This window comes from Streptopelia decaocto (genome assembly GCF_964273445.1).
Source record: "Streptopelia decaocto genome assembly, chromosome: 7".
NCBI lineage: Eukaryota > Metazoa > Chordata > Aves > Columbiformes > Columbidae > Streptopelia > Streptopelia decaocto.
In genome coordinates this window covers 4,037,136-4,063,791 of record NC_138661.1, presented here as the reverse complement: position 1 = coordinate 4,063,791, position 26,656 = coordinate 4,037,136, and the positions used below count along the sequence as shown (strand labels likewise).

The 26,656-nt window shown below is 45.2% G+C and overlaps 1 protein-coding gene across 1 annotated transcript; it reads right to left on the bottom strand.

The window, feature by feature from the left end:
- Nucleotides 1–22,272, bottom strand: ATG14 (autophagy related 14). Its single transcript, XM_082057650.1, has 10 exons — nucleotides 22,025–22,272; nucleotides 16,049–16,111; nucleotides 15,873–15,915; nucleotides 15,376–15,457; nucleotides 10,296–10,533; nucleotides 9,017–9,246; nucleotides 8,475–8,596; nucleotides 7,272–7,358; nucleotides 7,076–7,161; nucleotides 1–2,636 (listed from the first exon to the last, which is right to left on the bottom strand). Exons 1-10 carry the CDS (start codon nucleotides 22,240–22,242, stop codon nucleotides 2,330–2,332), a joined length of 1,476 nt encoding a protein of 491 aa, XP_081913776.1. The 5' UTR covers nucleotides 22,243–22,272; the 3' UTR covers nucleotides 1–2,329.
- Nucleotides 22,273–26,656: the final 4,384 nt, after the last annotated feature.

Sequence of the window (26,656 nt, the reverse complement as noted above, 5' to 3'; positions counted from 1 at the left end):
TACTGTTAAAGATTTATTGCAATAATACAATAAAATTTAGAAAAACAAAACCATTTGTGTTCAGTTACATCTAGTTCGGAAGTTGCAGAGAGAGGCGCTGAGATTTTGTGGGTGATGAGCGACCCCGGGTGTCCCATCCCATCGAGGTCCCCAATTTTGAGGCTCTTCCTCGGCAGCTCCAATTGGCCACCCCGGATCACCCGTCACAGACAAAAGCCGAGGCCTAAACTGAAATTCCCCCATTCATGCTACGCAAAGTGTTTTGTAAAACCCTCAGCTGGCTGTCATCAAATATCTATAATTACAGATATTCCCTCCCCCGCCCCCAAAACAAACCTGGAAAACTAATCCTGGCGATTGCACTCGAGGTTTGGACGCACACGATTCTTCCTCAGCTACACATGTGCAAAACACTTGGAAAAGAAACAAACAAACCACAATCCGTATTCTGTACAAAAAACATTGCGTGAAAAGACCGACCCCGACACGTCTTTTAACCCCCTTGTGCACTTTCAGAATGTGACGTGGTTGCTAATAAATTATTTGGAAAACATGGTTATGAAGTATATGGCTTTAAAAAGGTTTTTGCGATGGTGGTATGTTTGTTGGGTTTCGTTTTACCCCTAAATGACAGCGTGAAAATAGAATCACGGCCTGGCCTTTAGGGGTTCAAAGTAGCACAAAGGCAGCAATGAAAGAGTGACTGAAATGTATATTAATAAAGTAAAGGAAGATTTATATGGTGGGGTCCAGTGCAAAATTAATGGGGAGCAGAAGGAGCTGTGCAATGCTAAGAGCCCAGTATACCCAGTATATAGCACTGGTGTGTGCTGGTTGCTTAGAACTGCAAAGGGTCCAATAGCTGCGAATAAAATGCCATGAACTGAGCAGAGACTAAACCCTCCCAGCCCATCATCATAGTCAAGGGAGGCTTGGCTGATCCCTTAAACCCAACTGCTGGATTTACAGGGTGTTTCGAAAAGTTGGACCCAGTTTCAAAAGGCAGTGATTTCAAATTGGGTCCATCTTTTTGAAACGCCCTGTGTCAAACCCATTTTCACTGGGGACCACAGCAGCCTCTCGGTTGCCTTCAAAGGGCCAAATGTAATTTGGGGTCTGTATAAATCTAACTACTCCTCCATTTATCCAGTCCTAAGATGACATTTGGCCCCCTGAAGGTAACCAAGAAGTTGATGTGGCCCCTGGTGAAAAGATTGATGTAGCCCCTTAGACCAAAAGAATGGTAGAACCGAGGGTGTCTCCATAGAACAATGTTTGGAATTAAGGATCTTTGGTTTTAAAACAAAAAAGAAACTACTGACCATAGATTTCCATCCCCCAGGCCAAAAAGAAGGAGCTGCAGCGAAATGAAACTGACTTGTTGGCATTCACTAAACAAAAGAACAACATAAACCCCACCATAAACACAAAATAAAACCGGGTTTAAAAGACATGTAGTGTGGAGAACGCGTGACTTCACTAAAACAGCATGAAATGAAGTTTTTCTAGTATTAAGAAGAGTGGCAATGTGGTGGTGTAACTGATCAATATTATTGCAACGACGCAATCCGGTATCGGTGGCAAATGTGGGTCTAGTGAAGAGAATGTCCAGTGTTTCTTTGGTGTGTGATATTAAGAGTAAAGAGCCTGTGTGCTTCGAACAGCACAACACGGAGCTTCCAGACGACCAACCGGTGCAAACAGCATGAAACAAGCCACTTTTCTACAGCAAAACTCATTCACAACCAAATCTAAAGTTAGAGCAATTCGCTGTGAGAATTCCCGTCCATGCCAATTCTTTGTATTAAAAATATGGCAACGGAGATTAGAAAACATGTTAAAAACGCATCATTTTCATGTCCCGAATGAAAAAAAATTTAGAAATACGCAGTTTTGCATGATGCAAGACGGATTTAAAACACGCACGAATGAAAACCCTGTAAGGAGTTAAAACGTGAACGGCATTTGCACGCTGTCCGGGCTGCACATGGAGCAGCCGTCATCCCGATCCAAACCCTCCACAAGCTGCTGCTGCTTCAGAAACAGAGCTGGAGGCTGCCAGGTCCTTTCTCCTCGATCATAACGCAGACAGAACCAGGACACAAAGTGCCATCGCAGAGCCCGTCAGGAGCACGTCACTAGCTAATGTACAAAAACGGTACCATCACAGTCATCTTGGTTAAATAAAAACGTTTGGGTTTCTTGGTATATTTTTTTTCTGGTTTACAAAATGAAAGTCTGACCTTTTCTTTGTTCCAGGCACTACTTCAACTGAATATGTAAGGTTTGTACTATAGCATGGGCTCCTCCGAGCCTTTTCCCTCGCCGGTTAGCGATGTCCCGTGTACGCCTTGAACCAGGAGGTGACGGAGGCGGCGGCGGATGAGATCATTCCCCCGGCGCTGCTGCTGGCGATGGGCTGGGACGCCTGCGTGCTCTGGCTCTGCAGCATCTCCGCCTGCTGGGAGGGGATGTCGCAGAACCTGGGGCTGGGCAGGTTCTCCCAGTCCGTCCCCAGGTCCGTCTCCTCGTCGCTGACACGCTCGTCGCCGCTCTCATCCGTCTCGCCGGTGGCGCTGGGGTCCACAAATTCCATGGAGTCTTCGAGGTCGGCGCTGATTTCAAAAGGGCCGGACCTGCGAATGCGGACACAACGGGGTCAGTGTGGGACTGTCACAGAGTCACTGCATGTTAGAGCAAGTGTAGAGTCAGGCAGGAACAACCCCAGGTTCCATTGTAAGTTGGGGAATGACCTATTAGAGAGCAGTGTAGGGGAAAGGGACCTGGGGGTACTGGGGACAGCAGGGTGACCATGAGCCAGCACTGGGCCCTTGTGGCCAGGAAGCCAATGGTACCTGGGGTGGGTTAGAAGGGGGTGGTCAGTAGGTCAGAGAGGTTCTCCTGCCCCTCTGCTCTGCCCTGGGGAGACCACACCTGGAATCTTGTGTCCAGTTGTGGCCCCTCAGTTCCAGCAGGACAGGGAACTGCTGGAGAGAGTCCAGCGCAGCCACCAAGATGCTGAAGGGAGTGGAGCATCTCCCGTGTGAGGAAAGGCTGAGGGAGCTGGGGCTCTGGAGCTGGACAAGAGGAGACTGAGGGGGGACTCATTCATGGGGGTCAATATGGAAAGGGGGAGTGTCAGGAGGATGGAGCCAGGCTCTTCTGGGTGACAACCAATGACAGGACAAGGGGCAATGGATTCAAACTGGAACACAGGAGGTTCCACTTAAATTTGAGAAGAAACTTGTTCATGGTGAGGGTGCCCAGGGAGGTTGTGGAGTCTCCTTCTCTGCAGACATTCCAACCCGCCTGGACACCTTCCTGTGTAACCTCACCTGGGTGTTCCTGCTCCATGGGGGGATTGCACTGGATGAGCTTTCCAGGTCCCTTCCAACCCCTGACATTCTGTGATTGGAAGGAACCCCAAAAGATCTTCTAGTCCAACCACCAGGTCCCATTGCTGGTATGAGCCCCAGACCCTCCAAAGCATCCTGCTCTGTCCTGCATCCAGCAGAGAAGTTAAAACACCTCTGTGTTTATCAGTCAGCAAGAGAGAAACTCACTGGCTACAGAGGTAACTGACAATGGTGTAACTAAAACATGAGGCCAAGGAAGCAACAGTTGGTTCCAATCTGCGGAGCAGGAACGGCCCAAGAGCTGTTCTGCTGGCGGTGGATGGTGAAACACACACACGCAAGAAAACCCACTTTTGGTAATATCTCACAGCTCCACCGGTGGAAATCTCAGCTTGATGTGGAACAGCTTTTATTTTTAACACCAGCCCTGGCCAGGCCAAGATGCTGCGGCTCTGTCAGCCAGAGGAAGGGTGGAGTTTACAGCTTAGAACCGGGTTGGCACAACTCACTGGAGATACTGCCCACAGCAACACTTACCCTGAGCAACATCTCAACAACTTCTTTACTATGAGGCTGGTCAAACACTGGAACAGGTTGCCCAGAGAGGCTCTGAGGTTGCCATAACCGGAGATATTAAAAATCCTGATGGCCACAGTCCTGAGTAACTTAGAATCATAGAATCACAGGATGGTTTGGGTTGCAGGGACCTTCCAAGCTCATCCAGTGCCCCCCCTGCCATGACAGGGACATCTTCACCAGCTCAGGTTGCTCAGAGCCCCGTCCAGCCTGGCCTGGGATGTCTCCAGGGATGGTTCAGCCACCACCTCTCTGCCCAACCTGGGCCAGGCTCTCACCACCCTCAGGGCAACAATTTCTCCCTCATGTCTGGCCTGAATCTCCCTCCTTTAGTTTAAAACCATCACCCCTTGTCCTGTCACAACAGGCCCTGCTAAAACATCTGTCCCCCGTCTGCCAACATGCTCCAGTCAGTTCTGCTTTGAGGGGGGCGATGGGCTGGATCTCCGGAGGTTCTGGCCAAACCCACCGGTGCTGTGACTCTCTGTTACCTGCTGCCACTGCCTGGTGGGAGAAGCAATTGCATCCGCCCCATCCCGCTGCTTTGCACTCAAGTACAGGCAGCCAAAATCCAAAATATCCTTACTGAGTCAAAGCAGGTGGTTTCAGAGGCTGGTGACCCCATGTGAGGTTTTCAGGGAGGTGGTGAAACACAGAGGACTCTGCATAGCAATTAAAGCTTGGTAAAATTATATCTGTCTGAAAACAGTAGCTTATACAAGCAACTCTAAGCCTAGATATCTAAAGGAAAATAAAGAGAGCCGGTTGCTGCAAACCCTGCGGACAGCTGAGAAATTAAACACTCCTCTTTCATAATGCGGAAAGGAATGGGAGCACTGCCTTCTGGCAAAGCGTTCTGCTTAACAAGGCAACCTGAGAAGAGAGTCATCAGGTTTAAGGCCAGAAGGGATCATTAGATCATCCAGAGTGACCTGCTCTATAACAAAGGCCATTAAAAAAGAGCTGAGTGGTGCAGCTGACACACTTGAGGGACAGGATGTCATGCAGAGGGACCTGGACAAGCTGGAGAAGTGGGCCCATGTGAACCTCATGAGGTTCAACAAGGCCAAGTGCAAGGTCCTGCACCTGGGTCAGGGCAGGTCTCAGTATCAGTCCAAGCCGGGGATGAACAGATGGAGAGCAGACCCAGGAGAAGGACTTGGGACTGCTGGGGGTTGAAAGGTTGGACATGAGCCAGCAACATGCACTTGCAGCCCAGAAACCAATTGTATCTTGGGCTGCATCCCCAGCCCCGGGGGCAGCAGGTGGAGGGAGGGGATTCTGCCCCTTTGCCCCGCTCTGGTGAGACCCCCCTGCAGTGCTGGTCCAGCTCTGGGTCCTCAGCACAGGACACACATGGACCTGCTGGAGAGGGGCCAGAGGAGCCACAGGAATGATCCGAGGCTGGAACAGCTCTGCTGGGAGGACAGGCTGAGAGAGTTGGGGTGTTCAGCTGGAGAAGAGAAGCTCCGGGGAGACCTTATTGTGGTCTTTCTGTGCTTAAAAGGGGCCGATAAGAAAGATGGGGACAGACTTTTCAGCGGGGCCTGTTATGATAGGACAAGGGGTGATGGTTCTAAACTAAAGGAGGGAGATTCAGGCTGGACATGAGGAAGAAATTGTTGTCCCTGAGGGTGGTGAGAGCCTGGCCCAGGTTGCCCAGAGAGGTGGTGGCTGAACCATCCCTGGAGACATCCCAGGCCAGGCTGGACGGGGCTCTGAGCAACCTGAGCTGGTGAAGATGTCCCTGCTCATGGCAGGGGGGGCACCGGGGGAGCTGGGAAGGTCCCTTCAACCCAAACTATCCTGCGATTCTATGATTACATTCCAGACGTTCCCCCTGTCCTGAGCCCAGTAACCTCTGCCTGATGAAAATATCCATTCCAGAAATGCATCCAGCCTTGACAGCATAAGCAAACAGAGAACCCCCACTTTCATTCTTGCTTGTAATTAATGTGTTAAACGCATGTGCCTCATTTCAACCTAGCTCAGACTCTTCACTTCCAATGGTGTCTGTAAAGCCATCCAATAGCCTGTATTTTTTCCCCGTGAAGGTGTGGAAATCAAGTCATCTCTCAATCTCACCTCTAGCGAGCTGAGACTGTTTCATACAGACTGAATCTTCTCTGACTCTATCCTGTAACCTCTTTTACTACATGGACCAACTGATGCATTTGAAGCTCTGTAACGTTTGTACAGAGAGACGAGACCCACTGTGGCACCTTTACAGCAGCTGCTTTCCAGGACACAGCTCTTCACTCTCTGGTATTTCCTACACTCTCCTGGTTTGCAGAGAAGCAGCAAAAGCAGATCATTTTTTTCCAAACTGAGCTGTTACAAAGATTTGGCTCCCTGTATCTTTGGGTTGAATCAGTAGGGATGTACTCAAAGAACAGAAGGGAAGTGGTTAGAGACGTGTACGCGAGTCCTGTTTTTTTAAATAAAACTAGATCTGTACATGAGAACAAAGTGGAAAAGTAGGTTTCAGAACATTAATGTGTTTAAGGGGCAATAAAGCACTAGTCAGATTAAACAAATAATTGCAGACTGCCTCAGACACAAGTGACTTGTGACTGGATTATCCCAACAGGAAATCAATATCATTGGCTTTCTTATATTTAAATTGTAAAAAAATATATATATAATTATTAAATCTGGTGCATGTAGCCCACAGGAACTGATGTTCTTTTCATCACGTACTAAGTTAACTGAAAAATTGTCCTTAATCTTAATTTACATATAAATTAAATGTATTTGAAGTGTTGGCTTTGGTCTAGGGTGTTCATTGACTGGAAGTATTTTGGGAAAGGTTTACCCAGTATTTGTTTTAGGGTTGACATTGCTGGATTCTCTTAGGTATTTACATGTTGGCAAGATGCTGGTAGGGTCATATTTGGAGCAGAGTGAGACTGCCTGGCATCATCAGCTACAAAGCTGAGCCTACTAGAAGCACATCACACATCTCTGACATCTAAATTCCTACTCAGGACTCCCTTTTTCTGTCCTCTCCTTGTAAATACCCTGATTTCTGTTGTGCTGAGGGCTCGTTTATAGGTATAGCAGAAGAGATTTCCTCAGAAGTAACAAGACAAATGTGTAGCTTCAAAAGGGTCACAGGAGAGCTGAGGTACCGCTCTTCTTACCTGCCCAAGTTCTCCGTGTCCGGGCTGACCAGGTACATGAGGTTCCTGAGCGTATGCAGCGGGTGCAACAGGTCTAAATTGACGTGCTACCGAGGGGGGGGTAAGAAAAATACACCATCAGTTACAGGAGGAAACCTGCAGGCACAGCTGATACTTTAAAAGCTGTTGAAAGAATCCCAATGCGCATTCCCCCTACCTGAGAGAAGCAAAGGTGAAGGATATTCGCATTCAGCTTCTTCACTGCCCGCATGAACCTGTGTCTGCTGAGATTCTCTCCACAGAACTCGCTGTTGAAACATCAAACCCATGTATATATATATATTTAAAGAAGGCAAAATGCTGTGAAAATACACCTACTGGAGACATCAGCATTATGTGCCCTGGCTTCCTAACAAATCCCAGAGTAAAAATCCTCACAGCGAGCGCTTGTTTAAACTGTACAGCCAGTTTTAGAGTGCTCAAGAGATCAATTTTTCACCCAGCAAGACCATTAGCGTTTCATCGCCGAGCGCTGCTTGCCCCAGTCTCACCGGTTTCAGCAGGACAAGTGATGTAAACTGGAGGAAACTCAAGGATCCACTGTAGCCAACCTACTTCAGCTCTCATTTTACATCTTGCATCACTTCCCATTCCCAACCTTTCCCTTCTGCGGAGACCGAGCGCCCAAATAATAGTAATAAAAAATGCAGAGACCCCACACAACTGTTGTGCCCTCGCTTTGGCAGCCACTACCTTAAACACTTAAAGAATCTCAACAACATAACTAAGACCTTGGAAGACGGAGCAGGTCCAAGCTCCATCAGTTCTACTTCTGCACAGATCCCATCAGCTCCACATAGACATATAAAAATAAAAATCTAACAGTGTTTTTCACCACAAATGGGGTTTGCGCAATACACTCCCAGACGTTTGGTAGCCAGGTGTGTTCTGCATAGGTGTTTTATCCCCAAAAGAATTACACAGCTTTCATGCCACATTATAAGGACTTGTTCTACAGCGCTTGACGTAGCGGAGTTATTCAAGATGACTAAGAGCTGCTGAATTGGGCTGGGATTTTGTAAAGCACAGTAGGGTCTCATAAAATGAAAAGTGCTGTTCATGGACAGTCGTATTTCATTTCTAATTTGAGGACGCTGACTTAAGTCAGTTAGAAAGCTGTTATTTTTAACTGTGATGGTTGGTCTACACTCTCAGGAGGTAAAAAAGGAGGGAGGGACTATAAACTGTGGTCTAAAATCCTACAAGCTCTCTGTCCAAAATTAAACAACACAAAAACCCATGAGCCATCAACCGCCACCACAAAAGCTGTTGCAGGTAATGACTTTGTTCCCAAAACCAAACCAATTTAAGATCAGCCAAAACTGGTCACTGATTCACCTCCTCAGAGACTTGCATTTACTTGCCTGTTGCAGAGCTTCTTGGGAAGATTTACGTCAAGTATGAGAGACAAAGTGTTAACGAGCTGAGTTGCATAGCACAAAGCAGCACTGATGGTATAAGCAGGGTTATTATGTTCCATGTCTGAAAGAAATAAAAACATCATGAAAAGTCTCATTTGAAATGAAGCCTCAGTGGGTGTGTTAATGCGTTACTCAAGTCTACTCTGGAAAATGTCATTTCTAAGTATTGAGAACAGCCTGAATCCAGCAATCATTTACAGTGAAATCTGTCAGAAGTTGGTAGAAAATAGTAATTCTTGGAATTCCTGTTAAAACGACGGCATGTGAACCATGTCAAAACTGTGAATAATTAACTTTATCTATTACACTGCGCTGTGTCCCAGGGAGCGTTTCCTGCAAAAGGGGATTTTCAGTGGACTAATCCCTGTCCTGGTGTTTATTTCTGACTCAGGTTTGTCTGGATGAGAACAAACGGACCAGGCTGCTGCTCCTCAGCATCTTCTGGAGTAACCCAGACATCTAATGCGACCTTGCTCCTTACCTGGCCCTTGCGTCGTCTTCTTCTCTTCCATCCAGTTGTAATACGCTGAATAATCTCCGTTATTAGGAAGGGTTATCCAAGGGCCTGTGATACCGATGCTGGTGTCCCCGTTGTGATCATCGCACACCCATCTCCCCGAGAGATACGTGGTTCTCCTGGCTTCCGCGAGCTTGCTCACAGTGCTCGAGGTCATGGCGTTGTCGCTCTCAGAAGACACGTCTGCAGGATCTCTGTAGCACCCGAAGAAGAACCACGTGTTTTTACAGAAGTTTTAAAATATATAATAGATTATAGCTTGGACAGATTTCATGGAGAGCAAAACTCCTGCAAAACTCCCTGTTCCCAAAACTAGTTTCCTTTCTTCTGAGGTTTTCAATTATCTATTTTAAGAAAGTTTAACATTGGACACACACCTCAGATCTCTCGGTGGGGAGATGCCAGCACCTCCAGATTGTTCTACTCTGGACCTCTATCTTTGGGTGTCCTGGTTTTGTTAAAAACAAGTTTCTCTTTTAGTGAATTTGCCTGTCAGCTAAAGCTTCATATCAGCTGCATTTTCCTGGAGAACCAGACACGTTTTGGTGAACATAGCAATGGAATGCGAACTTATTGATAAGCATGGATGGACATCTCGGGAGAGGGGCAACGAGAAACAAGTGACCGAGAAACTGCCCAACTGTGTATAACATCCCATTCACGTGATACTTCATATAAAAGTGGGAGATCACGAGGATCTCGTCCTTCTTTTCCCTTTGCCTTTTTTTCCTTTCTGCTTATGGCCGACATTAGGAGAGGACCTTGCTAGTCGTCTCTGCGAACCGAGGCCTAGTGAGAGACTGAATCCAGCTCCGGTTGGCTGCAGAGTCCAGTCCAGGACTTTGGCTGCCGGCTCTGCAGTTGCTGAGACTTTCAAGATTGGTTTTGTATATTTTGTATTATTTTCTCTATTCTTATCAGTAGCATTAGTAAAACATTGTTAATTTTTCCAACTCTCTTCTCTCTGTCCTTCTTTCCCTCCCGATCGCCTGTGCTGAGCGGGAAGGGGGAGAGTGGGTGGCAAAAAGGGGAAGGGGGGGGGAGAGGGGGTTAACAATACATCTGCCAGGGTTTTATTGTCACCCCACAATCTAAACCCTCGACACTGGGTCAGACGCTTCGTTTTTGGGAAACATCTTCTTCCCACAGATACTAAGGGAGCCAGAGCATCTGGCTTTGACTTACATGACTCACTTCTGGGTGTCTAAAGCAAAACGAGTCCAAAGGGATAAGCCTCCTGTACCTCATGCTTGTCTTTACTTCTTCAATGGGAAATATGACTGATGTCAGCTCCAGGATATGCGTCCGACGAAGGTTTGCCAGGTGCTCGTACTGGGTTTTCAAGTCGTAGGTTTTTTTCTCCACCAGGTCTCCCAGCTTGCGGTTATGCCTCTGGATCTTCTCTTTCTTCTCCTGATGCCGCTGAGCCCTGCGATAATGCTTCTGGTTCTCCTCTTTAATTCTCAGAAGCCCCTCGGCGTCTGTGAAAACAGCAGCAGATGTTAGTCCTGGAAAAGGAGCCGTGAGGTGCTTGTAGTAAGCCTGAGAAAAGCGTTATTAATCTTTATAGAAAACAAGATCTACAGCAGCTTAAAACACAAAACCCTGCTAAACTCTTAACATTTTCCACCTGACAAGTGGTACAAGTTTCTGATATTTTCTGAAGGTCTCCAAACAGACTGAAATTGGGATTAATCCTTCCCCAGCTATTTTTGGATTTGAAGCTGAAGCCAAGATTTCATAGTTTAATTAAACTTCTGAGGTAATCAGCATGACAGAAATAACTTGACAGTACGCATTTGCGTGGTGCTGGCCAAAAAGACACGCATCGCTTGCGGCCAGAATCCAGTGCAGACAGCATCTTCAGTCACCATTTCTGGCACCACAGCTGCTCTCTGTGTATATTATTTGGGCTTCACACTCAACGTATGTGCTCTTAAAGCGCATGGATCCCAACGGCGCAGACTCCTTGTTACCACATGGGAACGCTGACAATCTCCCTTTCCAGTCACAAAAAGAGAAATGTGCTTATTTGCTGAAGTGCTGCATCTGCCTGAATTTACTCCATGCGTCAGGCACACTGAGGCTTGGAAAAATCTCCTTCAGGAGCATCTGCTGATTCTCCTCTAAAATAATTGACTGCGGTGATGCTCCCATAACCATTTGGTGCTAAGGAGAGCGAGTTAACTATCTCTGTCTTTAAGAAGCATAGGAAAGTATTTCTTCTACACACTCTCCAAATACACGTCTAAAACTTAATGAAGCTCAGTGTGAATGAGAGCCCCCCATTTACGAGTCCCTCACTTTCCATTTTTACGGCTGAAAAGACACAGTGTTAGTCAGGTTCTCTGACAGCATCTCTTTCTTGTAATGAAGACATGGGGTAACTGTCCCTTGGACAGAAAGGAAGTGCTAAGCCCTGACATCGTTTCATTGATATATTTTGATTGCAAGGCACAGATGAGACCAGAGCTACAATAAGAACGCTCAAAGAAGCTGCATTATATACTACTGAAAATCAAGAAAACTTCTATGCAGCTCTAGCTACCTCAAACAACACATTTAGACGGTCAGTATTCCCAACAGAGGTGCACAAAAAGGCTTCGTCCCAAGAATGGGACTCAAGACTGATTCCCATCTGTGGGTCTGTGCAAACTGTCCTGCTAGTCCTGGTCTGACCTGCAGAGCTGGAGCTGCCCAGACCTCAGCTGGTCCGTGCTCTCCCTGAACGGCAGGAATTATTAATTATAAGGCTTCTTACCAGGGCCTGTTGCGATAGGACAAGGGGTGATGGGTTTAAACTAAAGGAGGGAGATTCAGGCCGGACATGAGGAAGAAACTGTTGTCCCTGAGGGTGGTGAGAGTCTGGCCCAGGTTGGCCAGAGAGGTGGTGGATGAACCATCCCTGGAGACATCCCAGGCCAGGCTGGACGGGGCTCTGAGCAACCTGAGCTGGTGAAGATGTCCCTGCTCATGGCAGGGGGGGCACTGGATGAGCTTGGAAGGTCCCTTCAACCCAAACTGTTCTGTGATTCTATGATTCTATTTCTAGTCATCTAACTGATCTGTTGCGATCCACAACGTGTTTGGTAGGAAGGAAGATCTGAAACCTGGGGGATGCAAAGTCCCAAATTAAAGAAGTTGAGAGTAGTTTCCCTGTGCAGAACAGAACTAATAACAGAATCATAGAATTGTTCTGGTTGGAAAATACCTTTAAGATCATTGAGTCCAACTGTTAACTTAGCACTGTCAAGTCCATCTCTAAACTATGTCCCTGAGAACTTTAGTCATGTTTATAAAACAAGTGACCCCCTGCTAGAGTAACTGCAGAAAAATCAGCTTTAATCTGAGTGATACCAAGAACCTTTACGTGCCAGCCAGTAATCCAGTTTCCTTTAAGCACTCCCTGCAACATCAACACAAAAATCAAATAATGCTTGAATTCATATCCCCAAACTCTCCCTTTGCATAAAGAATAAGAGACAGAGGAGGAGTCAAATGTCCATCTGTTCAATTTTCACATTCATCTTGTACTTCAAAGGCTCCATTTTCACAGAGTCAACTCCCTTTTCTGCAGGTCCAACAGCAATTATTTGAGAAGCAGAGAACACTGCACACACATTTCCTCTTTAGCAGTCCCGGTGCAGAAACAACTGTCCTTTTTTTTTGGCATAGCACCTCTGCTTTATGACCCGGTTTATGAGGTGATTACAATTTGTCCCCAGCAGTATTTCAGGACACCATTATGTCCCACACATCTATGCTACCTGACAAATGCAAGCGCAGGCACACCGATCTCTGCCAGACATTTGCAAGATTGTCTCCTTGAATTGTTTTCCACAGACACAGGGCAAACACACACATTTTAAAACCTTATTTTAAGAAGCACCAATTACTGAGTTATCCACTCAACTGCAAAAGCAGGAGACCAAGGTTCTAGAAATTGTTCTTATTTCAGAAAAATGAACTATGCCACATCCAAGAGAAGAGAAAGAGTGAATCAAGTTCCTGATCTACTGGCTACTCACAGCAAAAGTTGATTTGGGGTCTATCTGCAAGGGCAGTTTTGAGGTAACTCAGCTAACAACAATTTGGTTGGGCCACAGGTCAGTTAACAGGTTAAATCTAATCAAGTTGAGTGTGAATCAGAGAAGCTGCAGATAATACACTTTACAGAAGAGCAGGAAAGTGGAAGAACTTCACTCCCCAGTTGGTCCTGACATTTTGCCACCTTCAGAGCTGCTTTTGCAGAAAAGGTGACAAAGTTGCCCAAAGTCTCATTGATTTCTTCTTCTCCTTTCTTCACAGGCTAAAGGCAAAAAGTAGTTATTATCTTCTTCCTAATAATCTTCTACCTACTGAAAAGCTTTTACCTTCCTCTTCTCTAAACCAAACCATTTCTTGACCATTCCTTGTGTGTTATTCCTAATATTCTCTTCCAGACTTTGTCCAGTTGATTTGTACCTTTCTTAAATTGCTCAAACTGGACTCCAGATTTCCACTGAGGTAGCAACAATACTGGGAACAGCAGGATAATTGTTTCCACCTTCAATACAATGCTCATGTAAGTAAAACCCAGAATAAGGTCTGAACCTTTCTGGAGCAGCGTTAGATTCATTTTTTATTTAATTTGTAAATCCCCACATCCTTTCCTGTCCAATCTCACCATCATCCCCCACTTTGGGTTTTGATTATATTTATTTCTCTTTCCTAAACATCGTGCACTCGACTTTGTTCTTTTCAGATGATATTGTCAACTTATCTGTACAATTTTGAATGTGATCCCGCTCTCCACAGAAGTCGTATCATCGTCCACCTTGGCTTCCTCCATCCCACCTTCTATTCTACCACACAATCCATTATGGAAAATGCTGAATAAAACTGGGCCAAGAGCTGGTTTCTGCTGAGCTCCACCTGTCTCAGCTCCTCAGTTTGACAAGTATCACCCCCTTTTGAGCCTTTGCTGTCAACTTCACAGTTATTACACCCAGAGAAAATGTCTTTTCTTGCTTGTGAGCCAGTCTGGGGTAGTGCCCAGTGATAAGGTGTGTTGCATCTTCATCCTCCACTTGACCCCCAGACAAGGGAGTTGATTTGATATGGCCTTTTCTTAACAAAGCGACGCCTGTTTTTCATTTCCTTACCTTCTAACTACCTACAAGGCAGTCAGAGGCTTATAATAGGATGACTGTGTCACCAGTTCTTCCTCTACCCTTGGAAAAAAGATGCTGTTTTCAGCCTGTTTCCTGGGACATCTTCTCTCCTTCATGTGTTCCCAAGTGCTCCACGGACTCCTTCAGCTTCTTCCTTAAGTTCCCTAAGGCGAATCTTGATTTCGAGGCTGTACGATCAACATAATATTTAGCTGGCTGTCATCTTTCCTTAGTCTGCAGCCCTCTCATGATGTAAAATTTAATCTGGCTAAGCAGCTGATCACATTTTCTTCATGCGAGGACGAAGCAAAGAAGGAGCTGAATGCTTCAGACTTCTCTGCACTGTTATTTGCTCTTTCCTATTAGCTAATAGGCTTGCATATTCTCTCATCTTTTTCTTATTATACATTTGTTAACATCCATCCTCCTTATTAGTTGAAAATCATTTCGCATCTCAGCCTTTCTGGTGTTATCACCGCAAGCTTGCGGCTATTCCTTTATAACTATTCCCTGTGCTTCCACTCCTTCTGTGGCTCCTCTTGAATTTCAAGTCATAAAAGCGTTCCTGACAATCAATATGCTTCTGAATATGCTCCCTATTTTTCCTTTGCATGTAGGTTGTCAGGAGTGCTGCATATTCTCTTCTGAGAAATGACCCTATAAATCTCTCGTGCATAAAATATTTAATGAGTTGCAAAACTGAAGCTGCTGAATGGTAACAACTCCCCAGCCTATGCCATATTTCAGTCTTGCTCAAGCAGGAATTTAGAATTTCTAGACAGGTGAGGGTTAAAATTCATCAGTGACATGAAATTTGTAACAGCTGCAGAGCTGTTTGCTCCTCTTTTTTGAGAGGAAGCAATCAGAAACGCTATACTGAATAAGGTCATCTCTAGGGACAAAGCCAGAGTCATCGCCTGCTAAGCATTTAGTTTTAAAGCTGCTGCAAAACCATCTCCATCCAGCTGAATAATGTCTACTGTTCGCTAATTAAAACCCAAGCATAAAAAGGCTAAACTCCACTCACCGATTTGCCTTTGAGCTGATTTAAGAAGTGACGGTTTCGGAAATCCACCATTTTTTAAAACTAACACTCAAATTCGCATCGATTGATTTTTCACTCCAAAGCACAGAGTTTTGCACATTCACAAAAGCACAGGCATTACTCACATCTTGTCATTTCATCATTTTCTTTGCAAATGGTCTGTTTCAGCTGCTCAATCCTCATCTTGCAAGACATTATTTTCCATCTCTGAAAACCAAAAAAAGAACATTCAGCAGCTCTAGGGCACAAACGACTTCAAGCACCCTGACTAATGATTAACAACAAAGCCAGCAGCTTTAGCGCAAAAGTAGCGGGATGCTTTTAATTGCATCAGACGAACAAATAAATATTTCATTTGCCGTTTTGTGCGCAGAATGCCACCAAAAAATTGAATGCTTAGTATAAAGTCAATCAGTATAATAAGTTATTGAGCAAATATCTAGGAAGAAATGAAAAATATTGACGGTTTGGAGCACTCTGCTCGCAGAGCCTATTTCAGTTTTGGTTACAATGGGTTTTTGGGGAAAGCAACACAACGCCTTCAAGGTAGATTTTAATTTTAAACTGTATGATCTAGGAATTCAGAGAGTTTAAAAACCCATGGGGCACATGAACAACTCACCAGCTGATCAGTTATCTCCTTCCCTTCCATGGCCTTCAAAACACTAGAAGAAAAAACATGATTGAAAATTTAATGACTATCTGGACTACATCTGCCTCCAACAATAGCGCATTAGAGAGACTTGTATGTTTCTGAGAGTTCTTATAGTTTATTTTCATTTAATAACTACAACTTACTGTTTTTGGAATTCCCTCTGTTTGGCTTTAAGATGCATCAGCCTTTCTTTCTTGTCTGAAAACCTGGAAGAGATTAGATGGGCTTTATTGATATTTCGCACAACATGGCATTGTAAGTTGTTTGAAAACAATAAAGGGATCGGAGCTTGTGGGAGTCTCTAAACCTCAACTATCTGTCTTAATCTTGGGAAGCAATGGCTAAACATATAAAACTCTTGCAGAATTCTAGAGCATCTGTCTCACAGGAATTGCAACAGAACCTCTAAGCTGAGGAAACATCAGCTTGTCAGAACTTGTAAGCAAATAACTTGCTATTTTGAGAAGACTTATAGCTTAGCAATATCATTATTTTGTGTACAAAGAAAAATAGTACTCTAAAAACCTTTAGTGGCTGGAGAAATTAAAGAACTACCTCACATACCACAGTGAGTCTGAACTGTGTTATTTCACAAGCTGTGATGGTTTGAGCTGGGTCCGCTCTGGCGGTGGGAAACACAGATTTTCACACGCTACACACTGTATTTTCTCCCATTGTGTGTCTCACACTTTATTCATTAATGGGTCCAAACAGGACAGCGCTCTCTCAAGCCTTTTACACGACAGCCAAAGCTTTCTTGTATTTGCAACAGCAATAAGTTGCATTGTCTTCTCTTTATTTCTGAGGCACTTGCGGCTTTCATGAGCCCATGACTCAAGTGTCTGAGTTCAGCTTCACCCGATGTCTCAGGTAAGGGGACTGCAAAGAGCTGACCACTGTTTCAACCCTTTGAACATGCAGCAACCACGTTCTGCTCCCCTCCACGCTCCACAACGCATTGAGAAATACAGCTAAAGTAAGTATGAACAACGCATATTGAGTGTCCTGGTTTTGTTGAAAACAAGTTTCTCTTTTAGTGATTTTGCCTGTCAGCTAAAGCCTTCATATTAACTGCATTTTCCTGGAGAACCAGACACATGTTTTGGTAAACCTAGCAATGGAATGCAAACTTATTGGTAAGCATGGATGGACATCTCGCGAGAGGGGCAACGAGAAACAAGTGACCAAGAAACCGACCAACTGTGTATAACATCCCATTCACGTGATACTTCATATAAAAGTGGGAGATCACGAGGATCTCGTCCCTTTTCCCTTTTCCTTATGGCGACATTAGGAGAGGACCTTGCGAGTCGTCCCTGCGAACTGAGGCCAGTGACAGACTGAATCCAGCTCCGGTTGGCTGCAGAGTCCAGTCCAGGACTTCGGCTGCCGGCTCTGCAGTTGCTGGGACTTTCAAGATTGGTTTTGTATATTTTGTATTATCTTCTCTATTCTTATTAGTAGCATTAGTAAAACATTGTTAATTTTTCCAACTCTCTTCTCTCTGTCCTTCTTTCCCTCCCGATCGCCTGTGCTGAGTGGGAAGGGGGAGAGGGAGGGGCAAAAAGGGGGAAGTGGCGGGGGAGAGGAGGTTAACAATACATCTGCCAGGGTTTTATTGTCACCCCGCTATCTTAACCCTCGACATTGAGAAATTACAATGAAGCATGAAGTGACAAAGCTGACAGAAAGAGCAAACAGCAGAGTCAGCCAAGAGGTTTAGACCAAAAAAAAATAGCAACTGTGCTTTGTCTTCTGCCAGCATATGGCTTCCCAGCTCTCTCTGTGCTTGCCATGTTGCAGCACTGTCCCGCTCTCCGCCTCAACAGTGCATCTTGGGTTAAGTCCATGTATGGAGAAACAATTCACTAATTTCCCTCCAAATCACGTAGAATTGACAATTTCATCCTAACAAAAAAATCTAATATTTCGCATAAAACCCACTAAGTCCTTTATTCCAGGGATATCTAAGCGTTATTTAGAAAAAATTATAAAGTAAGGCTTGACAGGATGGCACCTTGGGCCTCTTTCTGTCTGCTCAACTCTGTGGGTTTGATTTCAGGTGAACCTTTAAAACTCATGTTTTTTCCTTGAATTGCTGCAATCTGAAAGCTTGGGCACTAACCTTGGGTTCAGAAAGTGTGTAATCACCCTTCCAGATGACAGTAGCATTAAAACAACAACAAAACCACCGGCTGCTGCCTTTGTAGCCGACCAAAAACTACCTGTTTTCCTTCCAAAACAAACCAAACGCAGGTGCTTGGTGTAAAAGCCGGAGGCCACGCGTGAGCCGGAGGAATGTGGCGCAACCAGAGCCCGTTCGTTCCTCCTGCATGTCCTCACCCCACCAGTCATCGTGGAAATTGCAAAGAGCACCTTGTACCAGGCTCCTGTTTACCACGGTCACACACACCTACTGTAGCCCTGACCTTTGGCTGCAACCAAAAATAACCTGGCGCAGAAACGCGCCGCCGGGCACCGACACAGGGAGCGGGAGCTGCGGCGCTTTGGCAATCCTTGTTTTCAAAGCCGGGTTGACGGGCACAGAGTCTGACTCAATGCAGCTGCCCAAATCACGTCCGTTGCATCGGCGAAAAGTTGAACGATCTGTCAAGAATCTGAGACTTAATTTTGGGGAGGGAAGACAGAAATATTTGGGAAAGCCCTGTAAAAATTACCGCTCACCACGCGCTTCGGCAACTGCCTCAAACAGCTCCTACAAACTTCTTCAGCAGGTTTCTCCTAAGCAAGCATTTCCATTTCTTTATATAGCCCTAATTTTAATTGCATTGCATAGTATAACTAATTTTTCTCTATGTGTCTACAGCCTCCCAATTTGGAAAAGAAACAACATGTTGGATGAACTATTATAGGAACTCCCATAAAATGTAAACTGAGAGAAGCAGAGAACTCAACATCTCAAGTTATCCATTAAATGCTTCTCTTTCCTCAAGTCTTATCATGTTAAGCTGAGATTTTCTATGGTTACCTGGCTTATTTCCACATGTTCATAATTACAGAGAAGCAACAAGAAAGGAGGAATTCTTAATCTATAGGAATACATTAATGCTGAAGGAGTCGAGGACAGCAACAGATGCAGTCATTACTGTACTTATTCACTATAATAAAACATAATTGCTGCAAAAAGTCACCATTCCTAATCATAACCCCCAGCTTAGAGAAGCCAGACAGGCTTAGACGTCACAATTATTATATTGTCTTTGGCTTTTGCCATCTGCAGATGTGTAAAGCAAAGCAATTTGGGTTGCTTGTAAAATACACGCTGTGAATTTATGCGTATGACAGGCTGGAGTAAAGTCCTGGGAGGAAGAAGAGACCCTGAGTTGGAGTCAACACCAAGATGCCGGCTTAGCTTTCGGATATACAACACATTACTAATGAAAAGAACGTCAGTGATTATTTTACAGAAGGACTTCCGGATTACTCATCCTTAATTGTAGCTGCGCTTCAATAATTAATCTTAACAGCTCCTCAGTCTCTCCCCCTCACAGATGCAGGGTGTGATTTTTGCCAGACGTATGAACGACTTCGATCTTACTGTAGCTATTATAAAAGATTGCACACAAAGTAGTCCAATGAAAAGGAATCTGAAATAAATCTCGCTGCTCGAACGTGAAATTATTTCTCTTCTTATTAGGAAAAATCATGAGGAATTTCTAAAAATAAACCACCATTGGATACAAGGAGTAACACTCGTTCTCTTTACTTTCATAAGAGAGAGAACAATCCTTTTCCCCAACCTGCCACACTTCAAAAAGACAAACAGGAGGCTCAAGCGACCCCACGCGCTTCCACATTCTCAATTACTCGCACCGCGCTTATAACCGAGTCACACAGAAAAGCCCTTGTCACGATCCTGTCGGCCTCCTTGCCGCTCTAAAATTAACCCAGCTACTACTAGAAGGCGTAAAACAAACAAATAAATAACGACGACAGCAAACGCAGCCTGAAATCCCGCCAGTTCACTGCACCTGTCCCCACATGACTTCGCCATGCTGTGCGGTCACCGTCGCAAAAGTCGCTCCCTCTCTCCGCTCACATCGCAAGAAATTCATAGACACCCGCTCGCTGCTTACGGAGAAACGAAGAAAGCCGACCTCTGAAATCACAGGCTCTTTCTCACTTTTGTATCCATCGTTTTAAGTATTACAGAACACGGACAAAATATTTTAAGTACAGTTTAAATAAGTGCTTCCATTATCCTCAAAAGAACAAGAAACCCGAGCTTTACATGGTTCTGCCCCTGCTGCAACCAAGCACGCTTATGTTATTGTGTTATTGTGTTATTCATATATGTTATGCTGTTCCTTTAATTTATTAACGTGAAGTTGCTGTTTCAAGGAAAGTTTCTGAATGGGAGCTGTAGAGGCAGATGGGACCGTGATGTCCAGGCAGAGGGGCACAACAGAAAAAAAAGACAAAAAAGGCAAAAATATGTCCCGCATTCAAAAAACGCAGCATAAATATACTGAATGTCTTCTAGCCATAGATAAATGGGACAGTTAAATCTTAGGAGGGTACAGTGAAAACTGGCAGACTGAAAAGCTGATCTTGTCTTACATGAGAATACACGAGGAAGATATAAAGGGTGGCGGGTTTTTTGTGTGTTTGGGGTTTTTTGTGTGTTTGCTTTGTTTTGTGTTTTGTTTTTCCAACAAGCTGTTGCTTCTGGTACTTTGGCTAAAGCTGCTTCTTTATGGTTTCATTTTTCTGGTGGGTAAAGAAATTCCTTAAGCCTTGGTTAGCAGAGAACGACAGTGGTTCCACTGTAACGAAGACTACAGTTGAACTTCTATAATTAAGCTAGATGTTTACCCAAAATCTTAAGGCTACAAAAGGGGCAGGACGAAAAAAGTTGGTTTTTGTTCCGAACTCCAAACCAAATTTTTTCACGGAAGTTGCGGATAACCCTGAGCAGTCTCACACAAACACAAGTTTTCCATCTATTTTAGAAAGACTAAATACAGTTTGTGGTTCCATGCCACAATCTTTCATGTAAAAAACAAAGAAAACCCATCCAGCGGCAGACTAAGGTCTTAATTTTGCAGGTTGATGCACACGGGCTTGACGTTTTCTGCCCACTCCCACTGATGTTAATGGAATAAAGACACCTCCATCCCCTCGGCTGTTCTCGTGTTTAGCAGAAGGACACAAAGAGCCTTTAGTGCGAGGACCACACGCTGCTCACCGTCCTCCCAAAATAGTTCAAGAAATCACTCCCAACAGCTGCTAACAAAGCTACAAACGAAGAACCACAAACATGGCATCAGCCAGAAATCAGAGTTATTCCGGAGACGGTGCTGGGTGTAGTTTTTTTAGGAGCTGGGATGGACACGTTGTGAACCACAGCTATGGGGGGACGAACTGCATCTGAGTCATATAATGAGAATATTTGCTTATTGGCGTATTGCTCATTCAGCCGCCCTCCCGCAGAGCCAGCGCTTCGCAAAAAGGAGCGTGATTAACTCAAGTGGCGTATTTTTTGTAATTCCAAAATGGGGCTTATGATTAGGACTATTTAAATAGACAAGATTTTAAAAGGTGCTGTTTTCCTGCACCCCTTCCTGATTTTATTTAACGATTTAAAACACAACGCGTGCTGCCGAAAAACAGACAACGCGTTTCAAGTATCCCACCGCACAGCTCCTTTTGCCCTGAACTGTCTGGAGCTTCTACCAAATACATCGAACACGGGTTGACGGCTGCACCTCAGTGAGGGCGTTATATTATTATTAGTATTAGCATGGTTATTGTTAGCATTGTTATTATTAGAAAGGTGCTGTGGGTCCTGCTCAGCCTGTATAGGGTCTGAACAGTCCCAGGACCGTTCCCCAGAACCCCGGTTACCACCCCCCGGCCCGGGGCAGCTGTTGAATGGCGGGGAAGGGGATACAAGGGGCAGGGAAGAGGGGACAAGGGGGGACAAGGGGAAGAAGGGGGACAAACCGTCCCCCCCATCCCGAGAGGAGTGGGGGGAGGGGCAGCCGGCAGCCGCGGTGCGAGGTGAGGCGGAGCGGCCCCCCTGCGGCGGGGCAGGCCCGGGGGAGGGTGTCCCGCTCTCTCGCCTCCCGCCCCATCCCCTCAGGGCCGCTCGGTACCTCTCGGAGTCGCGGCCGTCGAAGAAGACGAAGTCGCCGCTCTGGACGCACTTGGCGCAGGTGAGGCGGCGGCGGGTGGTGTTACAAAGCGGGCACCGCTCCACCGCCACGTACAGCCCTTCGGCGTCCTCCTCGGCGCCCCGCAGAGCCGCCGGCCCGGGCCCGGCCCCGCCGCCCTGCCCGCCGGGCTGGGGCCGGCAGCCGCTGGGAGACGCCATGATGGGCTCCGCGCGCCGCCGGTCACGTGGGACTTTGTGTTGGCGCCGGGCATTGTGGGAAGCGGTGGGAGGGCGGGAAGGAGGCGGCGGGCGGGGTAGCGGTGTCCTCACAGAACCGGAGACCGCTGGAGGTCAGCCGGTCCGACCCACATAACGCAGGGTCACTAGAGCACATCACACAGGTGGGTAGAGGCGGGTTTGAATGTCTCAGAGAAGGAGACTCCACACCCGCTCTGGGCAGCCTGGGCCAGGCTCTGGCACCTCCCAGCAAACAAGTTTCTCCTCATGTTCAGATGGACCCTCCTGTGTTTCAGTCTGTGCCCGTTGCCCCTCACCCTGTCATTGGGCACCACTGAACAGAGTCTGGTCCATCCTCTGACACCCACCCTGAGATATTCACAGTATCACATTATGTTTGGGATTGGAAGGAACCTCAAAAGATCATCCAGTCCAATCCCCCCATGGAGCAGGGACACACAGGTGAGGTCGCACAGGAAGGTGTCCAGGCGGGTTGGAATGTCTGCACAGAAGGAGACTCCACAACCTCCCTGGGCAGCCTGGGCCAGTGCTCTGTCACCCTTACTGAGAAGAAATTTTTCCTCAAATTTAAGTGGAACCTCTTGTGTTCCTGCTTGGTCCCATTACCCCTTGTCCTATCATTGTTTGCCACTGAGAAGAGCCTGGCTCCATCCTCCTGACACTCACCCTTTATATATTTACAAACATTAATAAGGTCACCCCTCAGTCTCCTCTTCTATATTGATCCCATTGATCAGATCCCTCTCAGCTTCTCTTCTCCAGCTCAACAGCCCCAGCTCTCTCTGTCTCCTCACCACAAAGATGCTCCAGACCCCTCATCAGCACCTTTGTGTCCCTCCCATGGACTCTCTCCAGTAATTCCTTGTTCTTAAACTGGGGAGCCCAGAATTAGACTCAGTCATGGCCTTAAAAATAAACATTTTGGTTTTTCTTCTCCCAGCCTCACAGTCTGTCTGCAGCACCCGCTGAAGGAATCTTAGAATCATTTTGATTCAAAAAGACCTTTAAGATCATGCCCAAACATTAACAATCTCAATACGCAGTTGCTAGTGGTATGATGCCTGATCAACAGAAAATGGTGGCTTTTGTCTAGAAAGCTTTTGATAACATTCCACACAAAATTAAAGTCAAATGCTAGCATGTCCACTGGTGTGAAATTTTAGAACCCCTATTACACAGAATATTTAAATGCCTTTTAGCTTTGTAATGCCAAGAACATTTGGAAGTATATTAATGAATATGAACTTCAGCATAGGTAAGACTACATTTATCCACATTCAAGTTGAAATTAATTAGGACAAAAAAAGGAGACCAATAAGGACTTTGTGCTAACAGTACGATACAAACCCAGGGATTAAGCTGGGGTTTTTTTTTGTTCTTTTATTATGAATACAGTGTAGTAAAAAAGAACCTATGGATTCTGTGGAGGAGGGAGGGATGACTCGGGTAAGGAAATTGTGCTGTTTTCTTGCATTTGCAAAAGATCAAAATATGAATTAAGTAAAGGTAGACAGCATCCACTGTTTTGTATTTGGGTTTGTTTGTTTTTTTCTCCCTATACTGCTTCATCCTAGGAAAGGGATGCTCCACCCCACCGAGTCAGAAACAAAAGGTCAGCAATAAGCCACAAGCATCAGCTCCTTTAAAACATTTGCAAACTGACAGGCTTAATTTGGACAAGGTTGTATAAACTAGAGAGGCTCAGCAAAAGGAAAGGTCTTGCACAGAAATTCATATGCCACTTTCCATAAAGGATTATTGACCTCAGACTTACTCAATACTGTTCCTCCTGGACAACTGCACATGTCTCTTCAGACTATGTGTTGCCTCCTGGCCTTGATTTATCTATTCGCTTATGAAGGTACCTGGTGGACTCTCTCCTTAGGGAGAGAAGAGGCACTTTTATAGCGCAAAGGAAGGATTTTAAAAGGCTCCTCCTTTGTGTCTAAGCAAATAGAAAGCATTTTATTTTTATTTTAAGCTTTTCTGAATTAAGCATTTTTCAATATAACTATCCAAGAGGTAACGATGCTTCATTTCTACAAAAAGGACACCTAAAATCAGGGTACCAGTGCCCGTCTCTGAGCACTCATTGTATCAGCCTACTCAGTAGGACACACACAGAATAGAACATACCTGGCTGAGCTGTTAACAGAAAGGTCCACATAGAAGCAGCATCTCTGCAAGAACAGGCAGAAAAGGTACTAAAACCCACAATAAGCAGTGTGGTTGGGTTCTGCTGCCATTCACATGAACATCATGCAGGTCTGTAACCCAGGAGAGGCAGCACTGCAGGGGGTTAGACTAGATGACCTTAAAAAGTAAATTAATTTCAGCTGGAAGGGACAATTCCATGACACCCTGACCAGTGGTGGGGCCCCAGCTGCAATTGTCCTCCCTGCTGTCCCAGAATGGACATCTTGCACCGTAGCCAGGCGATAGCACTGCCACGTGGATTACATATACCTGCCAATCATATTTTTCAATAACACCAAGAACAATTTGTACAAGGGGTAATTGTTGATACATCCTCAAGAGTGACAGGCCGGTTGGTTTCCTCACCCCAGCCTCAAGGTTGGAGCCAGAATCAAGGGTTAAATGGATATGAGATCAGCTTTTACAATATCTTGAAGCCAGTCCTGTGTGCAAGGGTAGAGCAGCAAACACCAGGCAATTAGAAGAGAAACAGAGTTTGCGTAAACCAGAATAACTTAAAACAATACCCCTTAAGAAAACACAAAACACAACAAAAAAAAAAAAACTCCACAAGAGCAAAACACCCCAAAATGTTCCAGTTAAAAAAAATAATCCCAACCTATATTATTTCCCCTTCCTAGTATATCTAAGTGCTACAAAACACTACTGTGACCAGCACTACTAAGGTAGAAGCAAGACTGTCTCTTTTAAGTCAAGAGTTACCATAGCGAACATTATCAGTATCTCAGTGAAAAGGCACAGAGCCCATTTCTTATCTCTAAGACTTAAAAAGCATTAACTTTACTCATGAAATTATGTGGCAAGTTCTCAAGTAAAATGCAATTTCTTGGAGAAGGCTCATCTCAAACTTCTCCCAGCATCCCAGTAAGCACAGGTTGGTTTTCACTTGCTGAAGATTATTGTAACTCAAGCTTATCAGCAATTACACCTACAGCGCAAATAAAAGTCCCACCCGTAGCCATGGAAAGTCTACAGCATTAGAGAACAAACAGAAAAGTAAGCCTGTGTTTAAAATAGATTTGAGTGTGGAAATCCACAGTTTGACTGTGACAAAGAAACTGATAACATAGTTAGGACCAGTTTATCATAAGGAAGCGCATGAAGTTTTTCAAACTTTTTTCCAGAGGAGCAGATAGTTATAAAAGTGCTTGTGAGACATATTACAGACACAGAGGTTGAAATCACATCCTCACTGAATCAGAAATAAACTTGCAACAGCAAAACTAAGCCCAGCAAGACTGTGACACCCTGTTCTAGATGAAGCCATTGCCCAATATTGTGCATTTCCATCCAGGAGAGAGGTGGCTTTTGCCCTGGGTTGAGCTTAAGTCATCTAACAGCAGCCTCTAGTGGCTCAGGGACATTCCTGACACATCTGTCCCCTCTTCAGCAGGGGACAAGGGGAGGACAGCAGACAAATGCCAGCAGCACCATAACCCTGTTCTGGGAGGAAAACAAAACGAAACCCCCAACAACAAACCAACCAAAACAGTAACAAAAAACCCAAACAAAAAAACCCCAACTAACACACAAAAACCCCACACAACCAAAACCAACAACACTCAAACACACCACACACCACCACAAACAACAAAAATAGACACACAAAACACTAAATATCTCCCCCCCCAAAAAACAAAAAAAACCCCAAAACACAACAACCCACAAACAACAACAGCAGAAAACAACCCCCACAAACAGCAAAGAAACAAAACCCCACCCAACAAAACCAGAAAGTTGCTTCCACAGAATCACAGAAGGTACCAGAAGAGTTGAGGGATACTCTTCACACTGTTCCCAGTCACATCACCAGTCTGAGCGCGACACCTTTCACAAAGGAAGCCTTGAGGTCACTCAGATTAAAATAAGTACAAGAACCCTATTGTTTTAGCTCCAACATTACTAAGTTGGGCAGAATTCCGATTAAATAACCTGGATAATCAAGTCTTGAACATCCAAGACTCCTTATATTTTCCTCAAGTGTATTTTAAAGGCAGTTCCTAAGCAGCATATTTTTGTCTGGGCCAAACAACAAACCCCCATCATCTGAGGGGACCTCAGTAACACAAACGGTATAATTTTGTTAAAATCCAATTTAAATTAGGTAACTTGATTAGTTACCCCCTCCACCCACACACATTCTAGGTATGTTCAGAGG

Excerpts from the sequence above, each read along its gene's own strand:
- ATG14 (XM_082057650.1), bottom strand. The coding sequence starts at position 22,242 with ATGGCGTCTCCCAGCGGCTGCCGGCCCCAGCCCGGCGGGCAGGGCGGC. Across the intron at positions 8,597-9,016 it reads GAAGACGACGCAAGGGCCAG|ACATGGAACATAATAACCCT; the intron begins GTAAGGAGCAAG and ends TATTTCTTTCAG. Across the intron at positions 7,359-8,474 it reads AGAAGCTCTGCAACAGGCAA|TTCTGTGGAGAGAATCTCAG; the intron begins GTAAATGCAAGT and ends TTCAACAGCGAG.